The sequence below is a fragment of the Aspergillus undulatus genome, assembly GCF_047715775.1.
Source record: "Aspergillus undulatus strain CBS 261.88 unplaced genomic scaffold BDV17scaffold_11, whole genome shotgun sequence".
Lineage (NCBI taxonomy): Eukaryota > Fungi > Ascomycota > Eurotiomycetes > Eurotiales > Aspergillaceae > Aspergillus > Aspergillus undulatus.
Window position 1 is genome coordinate 290,769 of NW_027396615.1, and position 21,423 is coordinate 312,191.

A 21,423-nucleotide genomic window follows, 5' to 3' on the forward strand; every position below is an offset into this window, starting at 1 on the left:
AAAACCAGCAATGGCCACCCAAGACAACAGAGAAATCATAGAAACCCCGATCACAATCCTCCTCCTAGGCGATGCAGGTTGCGGGAAATCGACATTTCTATCGTGCGTGTACAGCTTCCAACAAGTCTCGCAAGCCGAGATTGATTTGTCTCCTTCCTTCCCAATCTATTATTCCAGGTAGCGAACAGTGCTAACACAACTCAGAAGCCTCAAAAGCATCCGAAACCAACGACGAGGAACAGGAGTAGACCAACCTGAAAAGCTAGAGCTCCTCCGCGACAGCGACCAACCATTCGTCTACGACATCAATTTCTCCAAGAAATCATTCACGCTCGAGATCTACGACACGGCGAACCCGAATCAGCACTGGACTACGCTCCGGCCGGATGTGGTGCTCTTGGCTTTTGATATCTCGGATCGCAAGACGGTAGATGGGTTGAGGGGGGTGAGTTAGGAATCCCGTTGTTTTGTTTGGTTATGAAAGAGGTTGAGTATGTATATGGCTGATTCTTGCTGAATGAATGAATACCAGTGGCGCAACGACATAATCCGCTACTTCCAGCGCGGCGAGGGCGAGCGGATACCTGTTATGATGGTAGGGTTGAAGAGGGATTTGAGGGTTGAGGGGGAAGGGACTATTTATCCGCAGGAGGTGAGTACTCGCTTATCCTGTTCTAATTGGCCTTTGCGCTCGTGGTTCATATGTGCGTGTGCTGAACGGTCACAATCAATAGACGTATAGAATTGCGCAGGAGCTTCGTTGTGATCGGTATGCGGAGTGCTCGGCTGCCACTGGGGAGCTCATGTCGCAGGCCTCTGAGGATCTGGCGAGGCTTGCGTATGCGACTACGACTGCTGCTGGGGGGCAGACGAAGGGGGGTTGTCTTGTCATGTGAAAGGTGGAGGGTTAAACATATATTGTGTACTTCGATAGTTGATACCATTTTGGCTGCCAATTTAATGTTTACTTTTCGCATACAAGGCAGTTTACTTACTACTTGCTACATGCTACATTACGTAGAATCCAAGGACGACATGATGTACGATGGTAGCTTGCATCAACGAGTATAACATACAGGGAGAAACCAAGGTAACGATTAAGTCCACCTTGTGGAATTGACGGTACAGGGCTTTCCCCCAGAGGCTCACTGAAACGAGAACAACTGGATATCTTTCCCTCATAAGTTCCGATCAATTATTGACAAGTAATTCCTCCCCGATGCACCATGACGAACAAACGTGATAGCAGGACTGGACTGGAGGTATAAAAGATGATTCTGATCGTAGCAGCATACCATGAGTGCGTGGGGTAGAGGAAAGAGGTTCAAGAAGTTGCAGCAGTAGGTTTCGTGAATTCTTTTCCCGTTTTTTCTTTTCCTTCTTTTGAGAATATTTGCGGAACAGAGGCTAGGATTGATTGACATGTCAGTGGATATAATTTTTGTGTGGTCTCTCTTCGCTCTTTAGACACTCTTCAATTCCTAACATCCGTCCCTTGGCCGTCGGGTAACGCATGAGTTTACCACTTGGCACCCTCGGCGGGCTGAGCCTCAGCCCAGGTCTCACCACCGGCAGCGGGAGCGGAGCTAGCGGCCCAGTCACCACCGTCAGCCTCCCAGCTGGTAGCACCGGCACCGGTAAAAGCGGCAGGGGCAGCACCGGCACCCTGAGCGTCCCAGCTCTCACCAGCGAAGCCGGACTCGATGGCACCAGCGCCAACGTCCTCGGCGTTGGCAACCTTGGCCTCGTCGGCAATCTCCTTGTTCTCCTCGGCCTCAGGGTCGCGGTAGAAGTAGAGGTCGACAACAACGTCCCACTCGACCTCACGGTTGGCGAGGGTACCACGGAGACGGAGGACCTCACGGGCAAGCAGCCACCAGATCAGACCGATAGCGTGGCGACCCTTGTTGTTGGTGGGGATGGCAACATCGACGAAGTCGGTGGGGGAGTCAGTGTCGCAGAGGGCGATGACGGGGATGTTGACGTAGGAAGCCTCCTTGATGGCCTGGGCGTCGGTGCGGGGGTCGGTAACGATGATGAGGCGGGGCTCCTTGAAAGAGCGGGTGATGTAGTTGGTGAAGTTACCGGGGGTGAAGCGACCGGCAATGGCAGTGGCACCGGTGTGGGAAGCGAACTTCAGGACAGCACGCTGGCCGTAGGGACGAGCGGAGATAACACAGATGTCGGCCGGGTTGTCGATGGCAGCGATGATACGGGCAGCCAGGAGGATCTTCTCCCTAATTCGCGCACTAGTTAGAATAACTCGTCCAATTCAATTTCATCTACTCAATTCCTCCAAAACAAACATACCAGGTCTTGCCAACGTTGATAACGTTGACACCATCAGGGCGAGTCTTCCACAGGTAGGGGTCCATGTGAACCTGGAGGTTCTTGGATCCCAGGTGGCATTGAGCTGCGAGGAGCATCTCAATGTCCTGAGGGGTGGGGTTGAACATGGGGGGGAGCTGAGAGGGGGCCATGATGGGCGATTGATAATGCAAAGGACGGCGATTTGAAGGTATCAATCGTCTGGCGCTTGTCGCGATGTTGAGGTCGAAGAGAGGACTGACGCGAAAGACAACTTTTGCTCCGCGGTAGATGTCACTCTAATTTTCGCTTCCCGTTTGTGATTTTTAGGGCTAGGGTATCGGCGGCCTGGAGGTAGGTGGACCGTGCTGGGCGCCATGCCCGACTAGGATTAGATCTCTTTCCGGGCCTAGAGTCACGTGCAGCTTCCTCCGGATGGCGGCCTAAGTTTATTCCATCGAATTTTCGGCGGAACTCCCAGAGGCCGCGAGAGCAGCGACGCTGAGCAATTGGTGAAGTCGTATACGCCACGACCGCAGAATCTGTCGTGGATTGCGCAAAATGCCTCCTCGCGTTCCCTTTCAGCCTTCGCTGAAGCCTTTCACTGGTACGTCTTCTCTTCTGGTTTCACCGCTTGGGTTATTGCTGAACGATTTCGGCTCTAGGTTCATCATACGGTCAAAGCCCGCTCGCCAGACTTTCACTCAACCCAAGCAAAACATGCATGCGAGCTGGATCCGCCGAAGCGAGGGAGCGCAGAAGACATGATCCGTTCTTGATTTCGCAGTCGCGTCAGCGCAAAGCTGCCAATCTGTCCCGCCGTCAGGCCCTCGCTGAACAGCGCGATGGCTCCGTTGGCGACCCCATTTTCGGACAATCAACACCCTTTGTCGAGGAATTAAAGATCCAGCCGGCTGGTACGGGGGAGTCGTACCCCAACCACTACATCACGCCTGATGAGCTCAACAGAGCCCTCGAATACTCCAAATCCCTGGCAGCCCCCCCCGAAAACCCCAACCGAGCAACGGCAGATCCACAACTTGAAAAGGAAACTGCAGAGCAACATCTTCGGGAACATGAGAATGCTCAGGAGGCCATAAATCGGATCATCGATATTAAGAACGGAAATACCGACGATCAAATGCGCCTGCGCATACAGAAGTGCATTGACACATTTGGGCGGCACAACACCGACCAGGTCCTGCCTCCGAAGCCCGCGTCTGTATCGGAGAATGTTCACCAGTCGGAGAAGACGCCTCGTGTTGGCCCCGACACCGGCTCCCCAGAAGTGCAGGTCGCAATCCTGACCGCGAAGATCTTGAATATGTCGAGGCACCTGGAAGGCACCAACAAGGATAAGCACAACAAACGCAACATGCGCCTTCTTGTACACAAACGACAGAAATTGCTCCGATACCTGCGGAAGAAAGAGAGGGGCGGTCCTAGATGGCAGCACCTCATTGAGACTCTGGGGTTGTCGGAAGCTTCTTGGAAGGGCGAGATCAGCATGTAATATATACTGGCGTTTGTACATTAACCTCGACTTTGTTTTCTCAGTTTCTTCCCAACGCAGCGTTGGCTTGTAATTTACGATCCTTAACTACATCTGTGGCATGTTTCTTGACTGCTTTTACGTTCCTTGCTAGCTTGCGTGACTACAACTTGCGCTTTCTCCTGAAACCAGTCGGAGCAGTTCTTGGGGTTAGTAACCATGAGATCCCCGGTTATGGGAACGTCTCTTGTCGAGAATTGGATTCCATATACAACTTTTACACCGGGCCAGGTTCGAAACATGACCAGATCCTTGACTTCAGTGGTATATACTGCAGATCTACAACTCGAACAGTCAGCGAGGATTGAAGAACTCCGACCCGGCGGCCAAGGTATTGGAACACGCGGTGGACGACCAGACAAGAGAATGGAAACCCCGCTGAATTATGAATAGAATTGGGGTGAGCACATATTCGAGTGACTGCACCAAGCCGTCCTATGTCCCCATGCTCACATTCAGCAGGCCCAATTTGCCATATCTTCATTCACTCCAAGAGAGGGATGTCTACCAGTCTTCTGAAATGCAACGAGCAAGGAACTGACGGGGAGAATCGACCACTCAAAGGCATACAGATTCAGAATTTCTGCTTCTTTCCAGTTTAATTATCGTTCCAAACCAGTGATTTTGTGAGACACTTCGTGGAGTAGATAGCTCTATGCTTCGGTAATGAATCTGCAGTTCCTCGCTGACGCCGTCCTACTGGTCGCCCCGCTCGATAACCTTGGACCAAGATCATCATTGAAGCTGCGAACTGAAGTAGGGATGCCCAACTAAACAAAATAAACAAAAGCCAATGAGAAGCCTGCAAGCCAGTTCGTCAATGCGGGTGAAGTTGGAACCAGCGGGTGACACGTGTGGACGGCGGTCAGATTCTGCCGCATCGTCACTTCCTCTTCTCTCGGCTCCACTCCTTGATTTTCAAGGTTCTTGTGAATCCGGTTCACTAACACAACTGCTCTCCCTCCACAAAAGCCCTCACAACAAGAGGTAAGTTCATGTTGCTAACACTCTAACGACGCGTCGCGCCACTTAGAGCAACACAATTGTCCTCGAGGTCTTTTCTTCCAGGTACGCTCGTCCTCTTTTCCTTCTTCCTCCCTCAACACTCACGCTCCGCATTCTAGGTTCCATCCAGCAATTCCACCTCAAGTACTTCTTGATCACCTCTTCGCATGAACACCACGTCTTGATTAAGCTTCATCTTATTCCCTGGAAGCCGAATATCTCGTGAACTCATCGCGCGATCTCGCACCAGACACAAACACACAGTCAAGATGCGCACTCGTTCTCAGCCAGATTCGCCTGGTGGCTTCGTCTCTCTTGATGACATGAAGAATGGTACTCGTCGCACCAGGTCAACACGGTCGGCTTCTCGGGCTGCTTCACAAGAACCTACCACTCAAGGGTCTAGTTCTCAGCAGTCCAGCTCTGAACAGCCCACCGAGTCCGCAACACAGCCCGCAACTCGATCAAAGACCCAGAAGCGCACCGTCAAGAAGACTACCACCAGGAAGACCACCTCTACTGCTTCAAGCTCTAAACCTCAAACCCGCGCCACTAAGCGTAGCACGCGCAGCAGCAAGCGCAAGGCCGACGAAGCTACTGCCGAAGAAGCACAAGAGCACGTTGACGAGAACTCCCTTGACACCGCACGAGCGAATGATGAAAATAACGCCGAAGCCAACATTGAAGAACCTGCATCTACATCAGACAACGCCCTTTTGGTACCTAAGAACTCAGAGCGTGAGTACAACACATCTTTTTTCCCATATGATCTTTCTCCTCTTCTCTTTTCCCCTACCTCTCCCTCATCTCTCCCCTTCATTCCCAATACGTTGGAGTCCCGGGTTGTCGAAGACGATGCTGGACAACAATCTCAAAATACCATCAATCTCCAAATCCCCGACGAGGTTCAGGACGCATTCGACAATTGGGAATCATATCAGGGACTCCTTTCCACAGCTGTTCCCATGGAGCCGGGTGAGCTCGATAACTTCGATTTCTCTGGATTCTGTGATATCCTGAGAAACGCTTCCGACGAACAGTCGGTCGTGCAAGAATCTTCTTGGGCTGCTTTTGGTCAAGACTACGCCGGTTGCTCTCTCTTTGAGCCCTCTGACCTCGATCCTGTTGTCATGGCACAAAGATCGGAGGATGTTGACAAGATCAACGAAGACATCAATTCCATGCTGGACCAGATGGCAAAGAATCCCGCCATCAGTCAATCCACCAAACACCAACACCAGGCGAGCTCAGCCACTAGTGAACAGGCGGCTACGGCAGTTTCACCACCTTCGACTTTTGGTCAGTCGGCTATAACCCAAGCAGACTCCGGCACCTCTATGCAGGCGGCCGCAGTAGTTTCCGCCCGTGCGGATGATGATAAGACTACCAGCCGCCAAGCGGCCTTCAGAAACTCTGTTCCAGACAACACGGCACTCACTAGCATGGCTCCTTACAAGCCTATTGAAGACACACCAGCTTCAGAAGCTTCTCAGAAGATAGCCGCGGCGATCTCGTTCCCTTCACACAAAACTGAGCCTACCGAGAGTCAAGTCTTGTCTGACACCACCCTGCAGATTGCTGCGGCAGTCCCACTCCCCCCGGATGGGGACGAGTTTGCCACAAGCCAAACTGCCCCAGCTGCGGTGGGATTGGAGGAATCCGAGCACTCGAATGACAAAGCTGCCACGGATGATGACCTTGCCAATCCCAAACAGACTGCCTTGCCTTTGTCTTCCCCTGTGGATCTACAGAAGGAATCAGCTGTGGAGGACAATGCTTTGAATGAGCTCATAGGAGCCTTCGGCAAGTTATCTTTCTCAGAATACATGGCCGATACAAAGTCTTGAGTGCCAGCAAAGCTACCCGAAACGACCACCAGCCAAGTCATCTCAAACAACACAAACCATCTGCACTTGGCCTCCGATTTGGGTGCTCCTGCTGTTACCTACCCGGTCGCGTCCATATACGACCCTGCTCCTCCTAACGTGCCGGCCATGGTCTTCACTCCAGTAGAACCGGTGCAGCATGTGCCAGTCTTCTCGCTCTCAGTTGCGGACTTGCACACGTCGATATATGAAAACGGACAAGCACCTTCGTTACCCGACGCCACGCAAAGGCAGCCAAGCGCGGAAGAGGATCTCGATTCAATCGCGGGGACTCAGCGGCGCCCATCTAGCGTCAACTGCAGGCGACTTTCTCGTACCCAAAGGCGTCGCCACTTGCGTGGCTGGCTGGACACTCCGCTTTTTCCAACTGCAGAGGAACGAGATCTCAATGCCTGCCACAGCTCAAGTGAAGAACCGGGACGAGCCATACCGTCTCATGCTCCCCCTTCACAGAGCATCTCAACCCGTGCTACTCCACTACCTATTGCTCCCGTCAAAAGTCCTACCTCTATACCTTCACCCAGGATTGCTGAAGCTGCCCCTTTCACGCGTTCCTCATCCTCTCAAACCATTACCCGGGCAGCTTCTTCTCCCTCAGCCCCATCTCCTTCGACCACTGCCCAAGTTCTCCATTCTGAACCTTCACCTTCTCCCACCGCTCCCAAGGAATCGCCTAGAGCACTATGCAAGAACGGGAATTCATCCAAAGACACTCCGAAGTTCTCCAAACCTACGAAGTCCCGAAAGACTTCAAAAATAAAAAGGACATCAAGGAAGCCCAGCATACAAGGAAACCAACGGACCCAACAGACTCGCGATTCTCACGAATTTCCCAGGCAAAGCAGGTCGAAAAAGAAGCTAACACAGAAAAAAGTCAACAGGAAACGATCTCGTACAGAAACCTCCGATGATAACGCCGAACCGGTGACTCCATACGCAAACAAACGCAGAAATCTCGGACCCCCCGGGAGCACACCTTTTGCCAGACATCTTACTCCCCTCGCGCGCCGCCTTTCTCGTACCGCCCCCCGCTCCGAGAGGATGCTGCGCCGTAGAGCTGAAAGTCAAGGCCGCATCCACAGCACCATCTTCCGTCTCCCTCAATTTGTCGCTCAGACCGAAGCCGATCGTCTCGCATCGAAAACCTCACTAACTCCTCCCTCTGCTGAACCTTTACAGCCAGATCTTGATACCTCTTCTGAGCAGGCTCAGACGGATGACGAAGTCGTCACCAAGCAACCTGCCGCCGCCGAGCAGCCGTCCACCCCGGAACCTGCTAAGAGCGGCTGGAACATCAGTGGAATATTCAGCTCAGTACCTCGCTCTTTCTCCCGCTTCCTACCCAGATTTGGTCGCAGTCCTGCGAGGTCAGAAGTTCCAGGTATGCCTACTGACTGTAACATTTTGCTTTGTGTTTTTATGCTCATCAAGAGTAGCTATCCAACAACCTGCTTCCGAACGTATTCAGCGCACGCGACCTTCTGAAGCATCTTCAGCTACAGCTTCCGAGGCAGAGACACAGTCTCGCCGCCGCTCGACTGATGAGAGGCCGGCGAAACGTGCTCGCAACCTCTCCTTCTCCCTCTACCCCGCTAAGATTGATCGGTCCCTTTACCTTGGAGATGTCAACAAGTCCACCTCTCAACCAGCCGGCCTACCTCCCGCTCCCGCTCCCGCTTCTCAGCCTGTTCAGCAAACTTCGCCACAGAAGACCGTATCCGAGACTTCTATTACACCCTCTGAACAACACGATGACCGGACTTCTCGGGCGAGCGGTATTGCAAGCGAGTCGCAGAAGAAGCGCAAGCGCTCTCCGTCGCCAGATGTTATCCCCAACCCAGCAGGATCCAGTTACGGAATGGATCTAGATTACTTCTGCTACAGTTCTGAAAGTGAAGATGATGAAGTAACGCCACCAGTCCCACAAACCGAACCCGGAAAGAAGGCTGTTCACGGCAAGTCTGCCCTACGGGATACTGCTCAAACAGAGAAACCAGTGGAGAGGAAGCAGAAGAAGAATGTCCATTTCGGCGCGAGTCCGGAAGACACACCTACGAAGCTTCGCCGTGCTCGTGCTACCGATCCGTATAATGGCACCCACTTTATCGGGATGGGCGGTCTCCAGTCAGCCTCAGCACCTACCACACCAACACCGGCGTCTCGTGCCCAGGACGTACGGCAACGACCTGGGTTTGCCCCAAACAGAAGCGGAACTTTTGAACTTGATTACGATGCTTTTGCGGATGATTCAGACTCAAGCGGCGCTCCCTCCCCTTCAAGTGTTCCTGCCCCCAGTCCTATCGCTAAGACGCCTACCCCTGCGCAGCCCGCCACTCCTCAAAGGTACGACTTATTGTTCTGGCAGTTCTTAAGAATGATTATGACTAACTGTATAGTGCGCCGTCACCTGCTCCTCGCTCCGCTGCACGCCCTACACAAGCTACTTCCACTCCTGCCAGGCCTGACGACGACCCAGCCGTTGCTAAAGCCCGGGCTCGGATACAGAAACATGCACCACAGACCCCTAGTAGGCTTCGTGAGTCTAGCCGCTATTCAAGTCCTATCGTCCCTCCCGACACCCCTGATATCACACCTAACCTCACATCCGCTGCGGCCATCGAGAAAGTTTCCGAGGAGTTCGGCGACGATCAGTTCGCACAGGAAGCCCAGTGGCTGTTTGAAAACTGCCCATCGGGCGATTTTGACTCACTCAAGTGGCCTCAGCCAAAGCCTTTTGGTGAGGGCCTCAATGTCAGCGCCGAGGCCATCCGCATTGTGAACGAAATCTGGGATCCGGCCGATACTGACAAAGCACACGCCATTTTCCAACACGAGTTCGCTGAATTCAAGAAGACTCTTACGTAGAGAAGCGTTGTGTCGTTCATAAGCTTTACGCCTGCGACTTCCCGTAAGCTTATGACTCTGTATCCACTTGCTGCTGTATGCGTGGCAAATTATCTGTTGACTGGATGTTGAGTTTTCTTGCGATGGGTTGTTATGTTTCTTGTCTTGTTCTATTGTTGAGTGCCTGCCATCTGGCGCAGCACCGAATCATCCGCCGCCATGATGAAACTGGCAGGCTACATGTTGAGCATTTTCTGTAATTGGTTTTTTAAGGCATTAGGTTTGTTATTCAGTTCGTGTTTTGGTTTTGTTTGTCTGGTTTTTTGTTCGTCCAGGCATTTTTCATCGGCCCTGCTTTCAGGGTTAACATAGCAAGCGGGCATCAGGATAGCATTGGCGTTGAATATCAATTAATTTCGCAAGTTCTTCTGTCGCATACAGATTATAGAGACGAGACTTAGATAGTCCAATTCAGCAAGATTCTTCTACATTTCAGACCATGTACGTGACCGCAAGCCGGCTGACGACAGGCTCGTGTTTGCCTCAGACACTCTCTGGACGTTTGAGGTCTCACGCCAAAAAAGAATCAGGAATCTCTTCCTATCTGACTATTTAGTCTCTGGACTTAGGGGGGGAAAGATATAAGCCTACGTCTTCTGGAAGCTTCATGCCTCTATCCATCTCTGTCAACTTCCTCTCAATCCACCTCCTTGGTAATCGAAAACATTCTTAATGCCAAATCTTCATCAGTAACTACTATCTTACCTGCTTTCGTTAACCTCAGACTTCAGAACCACCACAACCGCCGACAAAGACCACTATACCCCCCCCTCACCACAAAACCAAGCCACCCGTCCTCCCTCCTCCCAACGACCAAAACCACACTTCGCATATCAAGACCCGAACCCAACCGAAATTGTGCTACTACCAACCAAACCCACTGGGCTGCACCTGCCTCTACACCCAACTAATCCAGCCCTGCGCACGGGCAACATACAGTCCATCTCCGTCCCCAAGGACAAACCCAAACCCCATCTTGCACGTCTGCCCCGTCGTCGTCTTTACAAAGGGCACGGGCGTCCGGTTTTTTTTTTTTTTTTTTGTCCTGGAGAGGCGCGGAGTCGTGCTTTTTGGGGTTCCGGTGGGCTTGGAAGGCGCGGATTTGCAGATGGGGTTGGGGATGATGAAGAGGGGATGTGAGGGGGGTTATGCAGATTGGAGGGGGATGGGGATAATGGTGGCGCCGATTGGGTTTGAGAGGGAAAATGAGAGGGAGAGTGATGCTGTGGTGCTTATGCCGGTGATGGATGGGTCTGACTTCAGTGTTGACTTTGACGCTGATTCTGGCTTCAACGCTGACGCTACATCAACTTTCACATGGCCATCGTAATCATCGTCATCATCATCATCATCATCATCATCATCATCATCATCATCATCGACCGAACCATGTGCGAAAGAACAGGCCGAAGATGCGTTTCCTTTCCTGTCTGCACAACCCTCTGGACTGAAACGACGCGGCTCGGACTTCACACTGTATCCGTATCCGGAGGTCGGGGTGAAGAGGAGGATGGCGATTGCCCCAAGTTGTATGGCTGCGGCTGGGGTTGAGACTGATTCTGGTGATGAAGATGCTTATGGAGGTGTCGAGACGATCTCGCCGCCGTTGCTGCAGTTGCGTTCTGGTGATGAAGATGATGCTGCGGTTGTTGTTTCTGCGGTTGAGGCTTGGGAAGCTGAATCCCATGGGGTTGATGCTGGTGGTCAGACGGGACTGAGACTGAGACTACGGCTGTAATTGAGGGTGAGGGTGATGCTGAGGCTCGGATTTCGGGTGAAGTCAAGGTCAATGGAGAGGGAGAAGGAGAGGAAGAAAGAGAGGGAACTGCGAATATGAAGCAGGAGACGGAGGATACCGGCGAGGTTGGTGGTGATTGTTGCTTTGAGCAGGATGTTAATGGAGATGAACCACCGTTGGCTCGTCTTAGGATTGGAAGCATGGATGTGGCGGTTGAGAGCTTGCTGCTTACATTCTAGCAAGGGTCGGTACTGCTTCTAAGTTGCTTCACTGGTTTTTAGTCTGCATAGCGTTGGGGTTTCCTTTGTTTTTCTTCTCATAGCATATAGAATAGAACATAGACTGCACTGTTTTGGATATTTCGGAGATCTATTGAAATTGCATAAACTATATGGTTTATATTCCAATTTACCCAAGACGTCACAGCCAATACCACAACCCAGGATCCCTCACCAACTCCCCAAGGGCATCCTTCGTAATAGACAACTGCACATCCACCCCATAATCACACCAATGAACCCCTCTCCCCTCCGGCCGGCGGTCCATCAACAAAGCAACCCATCAAGCTCAGGCATATAAGGCTCAACAAATCTCGCTTTCCCTCTTGCCCCGCCAAAGTCAACCTCGTAAAGATGCAGATGCGCCCCAGAGCCGCTGCGGCGCGCATTCAAAGGCGAGATCGTGGAGGCGGGCTTTTAGCGCGGCTTCGTTGTAGAGTGCTATATTCGCGTGAATTTTGCCCGCAATGGTTTGCAGGGACGACCCGCTTACGTCTTTTCCCATCATCCTAACAGATGTACTTAGGATCGGACTCCTCATGAACGAAGTAGAGAGGCCCAGTCGCTTTCTGCATCCAAAGGTGAAATGCAGGTTGACGTCCTAATCATCGTCACTCAAGCCCCGCGCACGGTTCATCGCGCTCCAGACGTGTGCGAATAACTCCTGGCCCCGAGCCTCCCATATCTTGCGCGTCTGCGACGCCGAGACATGGAGTTTTATATGCCCGACTGGGACCGAGACGTCCCATTGTTCCTTTGGCATCTGCGTGCCGGGCGATTTGACCATAGATCGGGTGAGACCCGGTGGGAGATTCGCATCCGGGTCGTCGCCGGGCGCAGACCAGGACCAGTCGTATCAGGAGGATGGGAGGGAGCGGGATTTGACGAGGACGGTTTCGTCTGGATTTCGAGCGTCGATGGCCCCTGCTGCGCGGGTGTCCAGGAGCTGAGGGTTGAAAACCGTGTATTCTGAGTTGAAGAAACCGTTTGGGAAGAGTGGTGTTGTCGTTTTGGAGACTTTGGAATTGGAAAGGAGAGAATGTTCATAGGACCAGCGATGCATAAGGACAGCCAGGGACTGAGCGTCCGCTAGTGAATGCGCGATCCTGATACCTAGTGCAATACCGCCGCATCCAAACTGCGTGATCTGGATCGACACCGGAGGTGCAGCTTTCTGAGGGTGTTGCACGTTGAACGGCACCTTCGAGAGATCGGGCAGGAAGACTCTAGCTGAACAGGACAGATTCCATGATTTGAAGCCCGGCGATTTGCGCTGCGCCGCACTAGGAGCCACCTCGTCCAAGGGAAGCTCGCAACGAGCAGTGATGAATTCAACTCCAGGATTTGTAGGAGCACCAAAGTGACATGGAGGCGGCCATAACGCTGGGTATGGTCGTCCACTGTACCGGGGATGCGTTACGGTATACTCAGTTGACCGGCGAGATGAGGGAAGGTGGATAGGGTTGTTTTGAGAGACCCTTGTAGAGTTGAGGCCCAACCCGAATCTACGCCTCCATCTGGTTCGCTCGTGTTTGGGTCGAAGAACCAGACAGCCGCACAAGGGGCATAGTGAGTGACAGTTGCGTCGAGGATTGACAGAGGAACTGTGGTCTCATTTGGCTTATGCGCTGGATGTATGAGCGTTGTTGAGATGAGGTCAATCTTAGGTTGCTTCTGTACTGGTGCTGGCATTCTGTCGAGGGGTGTAGTTTGTATCGAGGCGACCAGGTTGATAGACAATAAAGTTTAGATCTCAGGCGCTAGACCAGAATATTTATCTTCGCAATTCGTCATGATCGTGGTTTTCCGAAGCCAAATGTGCGTATTCGGATCGAGTTGGATGGGGCGCTCGGGTTGGGAGAGTTGCATTGTATAGCGGACCCTGGACGGGGCTAGAACGTGAGTCAATATTATTCACGCTGGGGGACATGTAATTGGTGAGATCTCGATGGGCCAAGAGCTCAGACAACTGCAGTCTTCAGATTAGTGACAATTGTGGCAGTGATAGATAGCCTGTGTACTATAATCGCATCGCCACTTGCACTTAGACTTAGGGCAAGGCGAATCCTAAAGAGCTACTGTTGGAGTATTTCGCAAGAATATAATCATGGTGGGTATATGTGGTATATCATTACGACTGACATCTCGGGTTCAGTCGAAGCCTTCGAATTCTTCATCTCCTTCGGCATTCGCATCCTTAGCGGCTTTAGCAGCTGCGCGCTTCTGCTGCCGTTCCTCATCGTTCTTTGCCCTAAGCTGATCCACCATCTGCTCCGTCTCTAGAGCCTTCTTCTTCTCTTCCTCAGTCATTCGCTCCCATCGCTTCTTCTCCTGGCGCACTTGCTTCTGGTCGCGCCGCTTGGCCTTCTTGTTTTTGTTCTCGATGTTGTTGCTCCACGCGGTCGTCTCACTTGATCGCTTCTTGTTATTTGATTGTTGCTGGGCACCGGCCTCGGCCATCTCCTGTGATACCTCTAGACGTCGCTTCTCTCGTTGCTTATCCTTGTAAGCATAGTTATCCCAATCCATTTCGACACCGAGCGTCTTGTCCCCTGTGAAGTTCCTCAGCTCCGGCATCTTCGGTAACTTCAGTAACCCCCAAGCGTTACCGAGACCTTCCCAGTCTAGTTCAGCAACACGGAAAATGCTGCTCGCCTGATGCTTGCTGTAGCTTCGTAACCAACTAACGAAAGCTTTTTGCCCGCGATCATGGATAGCGCGGTCGGAGCGTGCTGTTTTCCGCGCAAGCTCTGTAGCTGCGGCGGCTTCGGCGTCGGAAACAGTGATTGTTTGTGGGAATGGGCCGACTGGTGTCTTTCGTACTTCCAGAAAGGAAACATAATCCTCCTCCCTACCCGGGTGCAACAAGACCACACTAAGACCCCTACGGCCGGCTCGCCCGGCACGACCGCATCGGTGAATGAAAGTTTTAGGGTCTGAGGGCGGGTCAATTTGGACAACGAGGTCAACTGATGGGATGTCTAGTCCACGGGAAGCGACGTCTGTGGTGAGGAGAATAGCTGGAGTATGAGCATTTACGAAACGGTTGAAGTTCTTTTGGCGCACGTTTGCAGGGTGCTTGCCGTGCAGTGGAATTAATTGAAAGTCATCGCCGAGCATCAAGGGAAGGATAGCGGAAAGGTAGTCGACGCCTGAGCATGTCGAGACGAAGAAGATTGATTTTGAAGGAGTCGGTTCGACGGAATTCAGAATGTGTTTTAGGGCGGAGAATTTGTGGGCCGGAGGAACCGTTAGATAGGTCATCTGAAGACTACGCGAAGGTAAGTACGTAGTAGAGAAGAGGCGACGAAGATACTGACCTGGCTGGGGTACGTTTGTCGTTGACGCCGGACGCGCCCTTGACCTTGACCACGACCTTGACCGGGTTGCGCAAGCCTACACGAACGATCTGATCGACAGCTTCGCTCACACTAGCACTGAATAAACCTGTCCGCCGTTGCTTCGGAAGCCTGCGCAAGATATTCTGTAGCGTCTTTTTGAATCCAAGATCCAGCAGTCTATCCGCCTCATCCAGGACAAGCATCTCAAAGGACGATTGCGGGCAATGTACGTGAGGTGATGAGAGTAGCTCGAGCAGTCTACCAGGAGTAGCCACCAAGAGATTAGGGGAGTGTTTGAGGAAACTGCTCAAGTCCTCCGCTGGTGATGTTGAGCCTCCGAGTAGGAGTTGTGGGACGACTTTGAGTGCAGAGGAGGAGCGTTTCGTGCGGGAAGCGTCTTCGTCGGGTTCGGAGGGGTTGATGGAAGCCGCTGATTCGGGATGGAAAGCAAGTAGCGATAGCAATACGGTATAAATCTGCGAAGCAAGTTCTCTGCGAAGACTTAGTAGCCATATCCTCCCCGTTGCCTTAGTCCTAGGGGTAGAAATACCTTGTCGGGGAAATGATAATGGCGCCGACATGATGTTTTTTGAGGGGTTCCTCGAGGCGCAACAGTTTCTCCACAACTGGAACCAAGAATGACATCGTCTTTCCACTTCCTGTAACAGCCTCAACTACAACATCTTTGTGAGCCATAAACAGAGGAATGGCTGATGCTTGGACTGGGGTCATGCGGGTGAATCCCATCGACGAGACGGCGTCGAGCACCCATTCTGACAGCGGAGGAGTCACAGCATCCCAGGCGCGGGATGAAGTGCCTGACGGGGGTTTCGGCGCCATTGTCAAGTCACTCGATCCCTTTTGTCTCTGCTCCTCTGTTTCTGAATGAGAAGTCGCGGAATTTTTCTTATCGGATGCCTGTCGATTAGATAGCGAGGCGGTGAGACAAATATTCTGCCGGCGATGCTTTTTCTTGATCACGTGCTACTACTCACCGGACTCGCCGGGAACAGAACGTAGACAGAACATGGTCAGCAGAGACAGTGTCACTTGTTCTCGTACGCCAAAGCACCCTAATCGGAGAAGAAGCTGTCTATGCTGACGCTTTATTCGTCCAGCTCGTGTGCGATCTGACAGCAATGCGCGGCGCTGTTTCTGCATTGCCCTCTAGCCTACCTCACCTCTCTCACGCTTAGCCATCGGCCCTTTTTCTCTCCTTCCAAGGACACTCGCCCACCATTTCGTCCTCCGAGGCAAGCGGTTTCTTCACTCCCTGCGTTGCTGTCTCAAGTGTGTGTTGTGTGCCCAAACGACCTCTTTCCGGACTGATCGTTGCCGCGGCGCTCCCCCCCTTCTCCGTCAGAACGACTGAGATGTCGTCGGCGCGAAACCCGGGTGCTGTCCCTGCGACACCCAGGGTTATGTCTCCGTCACCGACTCCATCGGAAGGAAGAACCTCATCGAGGTTGCGGGAGGGGTACTCGGCACCGACGACGCGATCGGCAGCCCGGCGGCAGCAACGTCTCGGCGATGTCACAGAAGAGGGTCGGGACGTTACGGCAGACTCTTCACCGACGCGATCACGCCGACGCAAATCCAGATCCAAAAAGGCTGAGAACTCTGAAGAACCTGAAGCCCTAGCAGCGCGAACAAACGGGCAAGCGCCACAGACGAACGGTTTCCTCTCCCCGCTGTCAAAAGCTGACGGTACGCGGCTCGTCGATAGCATCTCGCGATCTCCTTCTCCACTCGGCCTGATTCCTCTACACAGTCGCTACCGCAGCTTCATTCATCGCCATGAGATCCCGCGGAAGCTCCTTCACGTCTCGATCGGTTTCTTGACGCTCCACCTCTACAGCCGTGGCATCCAGACGCACCAAATTACCCCGTGGCTCTTCTCCGCGCTCGTTCCCATCGCCGCGACAGATATCCTGCGCCACCGCTCACAAAGAGTCAACAAGTTCTATATTCGCTGTATGGGAGCCCTCATGCGCGAAACAGAAGTCTCTGGCTACAACGGTGTGATCTGGTATCTCGTCGGCGCATATGCTGTCCTCCGGTTCTTCCCCAAGGACGTCGGTGTCATGGGCGTCCTTCTCCTCTCGTGGTGCGACACCGCCGCCTCCACCTTTGGCCGCCTTTACGGCCGCTACACCTACAGCCTGCGCAAGGGCAAGAGTCTTGCGGGCACCCTCGCCGCGTGGCTTGTTGGCGTCGTTACCGCAGCCGCCTTCTGGGGTTGGTTCGTCCCCTACATTGGTCCTTTCCCGAATGACCCCGAGGGCGCATTCCTATACACAGGCCGTCTCAATCTCCTCCCAAATGCCGTGAAGCGGCTCATCGGCTGGACATTCGCATCACCAGAGAGCGAATCTGGAAGCGTCATCACCGGGCCCCTCGCACTAGGCGTTATGAGCGTAGTTTCTGGTCTCGTGGCCGCCGGATCAGAGTTCATCGATCTTTTTGGCTGGGACGATAATCTGACGATCCCTGTTCTGAGCGGCATAGGGCTTTGGGGGTTCTTGAAGATTTTTGGCTGAAGCAATTATAGGGTATATTATTAGATAGACTTTCTTTTACGACTATTACTCCCTTCACTCGGCATGGCTATCCTTCTTGACACTTAATGGGGACCTGGCCATGCATTCACTCATGTCAACCTACGCTTACACGCTTATATTTGCATACACACATACATACTTATGCCTATGCCACTTATGCTAATATCACTACTCACCTCTGCCACCTACCTACCAACTGACCACTCACACTCTGGCCATAGTAGGCACGATACAACTCAAAATGGCGAACTATTCATTTGAGCATATCAGCTCTAGCGCCTTCCGACGAGCGAACGATGTCAGCATCGGTAGAACTGGTAAGTAAGTTGGTTTTATTGAGCAACCTTGGGAGTGTCAGCGACATTGGGGCCATGGCCAAATCATGTGATTCGCTCCTTCTGCTGCAGACCTGCAGAGAGAGCTTGAGCTTCCGCACTGATACATCATCCATCTTCCCTAAACTACCGTCCTGATGAGCAGACCTATTCGAAGTAAGCACGGCTGCTGGACATGCCGCCTACGGAAGAAAAAATGCGACGAACACCAGCCTCAATGCGAGACATGCGAATCCCTTTCCATCACCTGCTACGGTTACGGCGAGAAGCCTGAGTGGATGGATAACGGCACGCAAGAGAGAGCCATAGCAGAGGGTATTAAGCAAATTGTTAAGGTGACATCAAGAAGGAAGGCCACCGTTCACATTCATCGTACGCAGCAGGACAGAGCACTAGCTCCTAAGCCCAGCAGAGATGCCTCGCCATCACCGTCTGGGAAGAGCGAAGACGTTGGCGTCATCTCGACCGAGGAGTCCATCCTCTTGATGCACTTCTTTGATGAGGTGTTCCCGCTTCAGTATCCCGTCTACAAGCCAGATGCGCTAATGGCCGGCAGGGGCTGGCTTCTGCATCTCCTTCTGCGGACAAAGCCCTTGTATCATGCTGCGCTGGCCTTGAGTGCATACCACCGAATGGTTGTTGGATTTGCGAGAATTTCCCCTCAGTGCCGAGCATTCGCGACGGTTCGACAGGAAGAACAGCTCGAGATATGCTTGAAGGAGGTTCGGCGGACGATTAGGGACATGAACCAGTTTGTGCAGAAGAAACAATCGTGCTATGCAATGGGGCTACTTGCTTCAGTTGTTCAGCTTGTTTTCTTCGAGGTGCGTTGATGATTCTTATAAGTTATCCATGGCACTGACAAGCTTACTTTGAAGCTATTTGCTGGCGAAGATGGTGCCTGGCAGATTCACCTTGACGCCGCAATCGACATGTATCAGAAAGGGTGCAGAGACCGATTAGCTCATTGTGGGCTGACAGAAAAGTCAAAAACCTTTCTATGCGACAACTTGCCCCTTGAGCACTTTGACCCTGAAGATGATGGGCCCACGATCGTTCAAGAGGTTGTGACGTTTCGGTTTATGGAAGTCACCATTATCTGGTTCGACCTTGTTGCATCTATCACCGCTGGAAACGCGCCAAAGCTACTGTCGTACCATCCCAGGGGTTTTCAAAGTCTATTGCAAATCAGACTAGAGAATGTTGTGGGCTGTCCAGGCTGGCTTGCGCTACAAATTGGCCGGATTGCCAACCTCCATTATAAGATCACCCAGGCGAAGCAACTAGAGCTGCTCTTCGATTGTGCAGAGTCCGCAAAAGACGCCGATGCTATCCATAGAGATATCCAGACCGGTCTCCCCAGTGCGAGGGAGATTAGTCCCATCTCTCCTACTGATACAGTCTTTGCCAATATGGCGATTATTTATCTGCACTTGGTCATCCACGGCTTCCAGCAGTTATCCCTGTTGGATAATGCCGTTAGTGAAACTATGCAGATACTTCAGGATCAGGTTCCATGCAATTTGGTGTCGGCCATGGTCTGTCCATTGTTCGTAATTGGAAGCATTGCCAGCCAAGGCGAACAACAGCAATTTTTCCAAGCCGCCCTTTCCTCTCAACCAATACTAGGGCCTCTGATGCGATATAGAACGAGGGTATTGCCAATTCTTGAAGAAATCTGGACTAACCGAGAAACAACAACGCTCACGTGGAATGATGCTCTGAAAATATATCGCGACCTATTACTTGTTTAGGGCTCAAATCTAAACGACTGTCCCATCAACCACCTTAGGCACATCCTCTACAAAAAGCGTCTTGCGCAACCAAGACACCACGAAACTCGGCAACCTGACGCTCCCATAATGCCCAGTTCCAGCCTTTCGCCCAATTTGGAGGCCGATAATAGCTGCATCGGGTACGCCATTGTTAGCGAGGATCCTTGTCCATGGACTCGAATATCAACGAAGCAGTGAGAACAACTTACCAGATCCAAATTGCTTATACGGCACCACCAAGTTGTTTTTCCCCGTGGCAAGAAAAGTAACACTCTTCGCAATATACTTGCTCTGCATCTTTGCAAATAGTGCCTGCGGAGATTCCATGCCTGATACGTCGCCGACGGCATAGACGTCCTTTGTGCCCTTGACTCGCAGGTACTCGTCCACCTGCACGAAGCCCTCACGGTTGAGGAATTCGCCCGGCAGGAAGGCTGTGTTTGGCTTCACTCCGAAGGTCGGGATGTAGGTGTCCACGTGGAGTATTTCGCCGCTAGACAGTGTGATCTCCCATGTGTTGTCATCCAGCTCTTGTTCGTTTCTGACTTCAGTGTTCAGGCGGAGATCGACGTTCAAGGAACGGAGCTGGGTTTCAGCGGTTTTCATAACGGAAGCCGGTCTTTCGGGCCCTGGGAGGACCTGCGCTGAGCTTGAGGCCTGCACCCGTCAAATAACATCAGCGATCTTTCATGATCAAAGGTTGAATACCTATGGACATGGTTACTCACCAAGATAACCTTTTTCCTATCCCCATACTCGAATGCCAACTCACCTGCCACCTCAACGCCCGTGGCTCCGGCCCCAACAACAAGTATTGTCCGCGCAGCCTTTACACGCTCCTGATAAGCATGCAATGACTTCTTCGTCGCCTCCGTCGACCCCCGCGACTTGAACGGCGTCGCGACCTTTGTGTCGGAGCCTGTACATAGGACCAGGACATCATAGCCGATCTCAATATCACCTTTCGTCCCGGCAGCAACATCATCATCACCACCAACATCAACGCGCGCCACCTTCCCGTCAACATCTACGCCCCTCGCCGTCCCATGAACAAACTCAAACATCCCCTTGGGATACCTCGCCCTCTCAAATCCATCCGGTATAGACGCGAACAATTTCTCGTCGGGAACCAGAGCGGCACTTGCCACGGCCCGCGGGGCCGCGATGTTCCAGTAGAGATGTGTGTCGCGGGAGACGAGGGTGAGTTTTATCTGGGCTTGGGTCTTGACTGCTTGTTGGAGGATCTGGTGGGCTGTGCTTAGGCCTGCGAAAGAGCCGCCGATTATGACGATGTGTTGTTGCCTCATTGCGATGGGTATGGGTGAAGTCTCGGGTTGAGGTTGGAGGAAGTAGTTCGCTGTCAGGAAGTGGAAGGGTATGATGGCAAGATGCTGAAAGAAAGAGACCAGAACAGAGAGCATGATATCTGTAGACTTGAGAAATGGATTTCGAAGCCGTTCAATCAAGCCTTATATATTCATACTCATAAAATTTGTTCCTTCTTGACATGGTTCGTCGCAGCCGAACATTGATCGATCACCTAACACCTAGAATTAATAATTCCAACCATATTCTTACCCTCTGCTTACAGATTACGTGCTGGCAATTTCTAATCATTTCCACGGTGGGCACGCATTTCTCGAAAGGAGCCCGATTCTTCCATTCGATCCACTACTAGACTGCGGTCGTATACTTCAACTTTGTTCCTGCTGGCGGGTGGATCTCGATGGCGCATCTTAGC

At 52.3% G+C, this 21,423-nt stretch overlaps 12 protein-coding genes across 12 annotated transcripts; 7 read left to right on the top strand and 5 right to left on the bottom strand.

Annotated features, from left to right (window-relative positions):
• Window positions 1–10: 10 nt before the first annotated feature.
• BDV17DRAFT_289116 (putative Rho-like small GTPase) lies at window positions 11–896 on the top strand (the record flags this gene model as incomplete). The annotated part of the gene is made up of 4 exons (XM_073761595.1): window positions 11–102; window positions 205–445; window positions 533–652; window positions 735–896. The coding sequence occupies 4 exons, from the start codon at window positions 11–13 to the stop codon at window positions 894–896; spliced, it is 615 nt and encodes a 204-aa protein (XP_073617957.1).
• A 140-nt stretch (window positions 897–1,036) lies between these two features.
• On the bottom strand, window positions 1,037–2,588 carry rps0 (40S ribosomal protein uS2). Its single transcript, XM_073757161.1, has 2 exons — window positions 2,311–2,588; window positions 1,037–2,237 (listed from the first exon to the last, which is right to left on the bottom strand). The coding sequence occupies exons 1-2, from the start codon at window positions 2,478–2,480 to the stop codon at window positions 1,520–1,522; spliced, it is 888 nt and encodes a 295-aa protein (XP_073617958.1). The 5' UTR covers window positions 2,481–2,588; the 3' UTR covers window positions 1,037–1,519.
• A 280-nt stretch (window positions 2,589–2,868) lies between these two features.
• On the top strand, window positions 2,869–3,820 carry BDV17DRAFT_289118 (mitochondrial 37S ribosomal protein uS15m; the record flags this gene model as incomplete). Its single annotated transcript, XM_073761596.1, has 2 exons — window positions 2,869–2,914; window positions 2,973–3,820. 2 exons carry the CDS (start codon window positions 2,869–2,871, stop codon window positions 3,818–3,820), a joined length of 894 nt encoding a protein of 297 aa, XP_073617959.1.
• A 1,230-nt stretch (window positions 3,821–5,050) lies between these two features.
• On the top strand, window positions 5,051–6,800 carry BDV17DRAFT_21047 (uncharacterized protein). Its single transcript, XM_073755417.1, has 2 exons — window positions 5,051–5,602; window positions 6,439–6,800. The coding sequence occupies exons 1-2, from the start codon at window positions 5,195–5,197 to the stop codon at window positions 6,709–6,711; spliced, it is 681 nt and encodes a 226-aa protein (XP_073617960.1). The 5' UTR covers window positions 5,051–5,194; the 3' UTR covers window positions 6,712–6,800.
• A 633-nt stretch (window positions 6,801–7,433) lies between these two features.
• BDV17DRAFT_289120 (uncharacterized protein) lies at window positions 7,434–9,615 on the top strand (the record flags this gene model as incomplete). The annotated part of the gene is made up of 4 exons (XM_073761598.1): window positions 7,434–7,642; window positions 7,701–8,131; window positions 8,187–9,093; window positions 9,147–9,615. The coding sequence occupies 4 exons, from the start codon at window positions 7,434–7,436 to the stop codon at window positions 9,613–9,615; spliced, it is 2,016 nt and encodes a 671-aa protein (XP_073617961.1).
• Window positions 9,612–9,906, top strand: BDV17DRAFT_21055 (uncharacterized protein). The gene has a single exon (XM_073755420.1). The coding sequence runs from the start codon at window positions 9,693–9,695 to the stop codon at window positions 9,852–9,854; it is 162 nt and encodes a 53-aa protein (XP_073617962.1). The 5' UTR covers window positions 9,612–9,692; the 3' UTR covers window positions 9,855–9,906.
• A 2,048-nt stretch (window positions 9,907–11,954) lies between these two features.
• On the bottom strand, window positions 11,955–12,299 carry BDV17DRAFT_21078 (uncharacterized protein). The gene has a single exon (XM_073755423.1). The coding sequence runs from the start codon at window positions 12,209–12,211 to the stop codon at window positions 12,011–12,013; it is 201 nt and encodes a 66-aa protein (XP_073617963.1). The 5' UTR covers window positions 12,212–12,299; the 3' UTR covers window positions 11,955–12,010.
• A 227-nt stretch (window positions 12,300–12,526) lies between these two features.
• On the bottom strand, window positions 12,527–13,362 carry BDV17DRAFT_289121 (transferase family-domain-containing protein; the record flags this gene model as incomplete). The annotated part of the gene is made up of 2 exons (XM_073761599.1): window positions 12,527–13,053; window positions 13,107–13,362. 2 exons carry the CDS (start codon window positions 13,360–13,362, stop codon window positions 12,527–12,529), a joined length of 783 nt encoding a protein of 260 aa, XP_073617964.1.
• Window positions 13,363–13,737: 375 nt separating this feature from the next.
• On the bottom strand, window positions 13,738–15,883 carry spb4 (ATP-dependent RNA helicase SPB4). Its single transcript, XM_073757162.1, has 3 exons — window positions 15,562–15,883; window positions 14,991–15,503; window positions 13,738–14,941 (listed from the first exon to the last, which is right to left on the bottom strand). The coding sequence occupies exons 1-3, from the start codon at window positions 15,849–15,851 to the stop codon at window positions 13,822–13,824; spliced, it is 1,923 nt and encodes a 640-aa protein (XP_073617965.1). The 5' UTR covers window positions 15,852–15,883; the 3' UTR covers window positions 13,738–13,821.
• A 395-nt stretch (window positions 15,884–16,278) lies between these two features.
• BDV17DRAFT_21118 (diacylglycerol/polyprenol kinase family protein) lies at window positions 16,279–17,798 on the top strand. Its single transcript, XM_073755431.1, has one exon. The coding sequence runs from the start codon at window positions 16,385–16,387 to the stop codon at window positions 17,549–17,551; it is 1,167 nt and encodes a 388-aa protein (XP_073617966.1). The 5' UTR covers window positions 16,279–16,384; the 3' UTR covers window positions 17,552–17,798.
• A 246-nt stretch (window positions 17,799–18,044) lies between these two features.
• Window positions 18,045–19,579, top strand: BDV17DRAFT_289124 (Zn(II)2Cys6 transcription factor; the record flags this gene model as incomplete). Its single annotated transcript, XM_073761600.1, has 3 exons — window positions 18,045–18,731; window positions 18,786–19,385; window positions 19,556–19,579. 3 exons carry the CDS (start codon window positions 18,045–18,047, stop codon window positions 19,577–19,579), a joined length of 1,311 nt encoding a protein of 436 aa, XP_073617967.1.
• Window positions 19,580–19,670: 91 nt separating this feature from the next.
• Window positions 19,671–20,989, bottom strand: BDV17DRAFT_289125 (NAD(P)/FAD-dependent oxidoreductase; the record flags this gene model as incomplete). The annotated part of the gene is made up of 3 exons (XM_073761601.1): window positions 19,671–19,813; window positions 19,892–20,339; window positions 20,411–20,989. The coding sequence occupies 3 exons, from the start codon at window positions 20,987–20,989 to the stop codon at window positions 19,671–19,673; spliced, it is 1,170 nt and encodes a 389-aa protein (XP_073617968.1).
• Window positions 20,990–21,423: the final 434 nt, after the last annotated feature.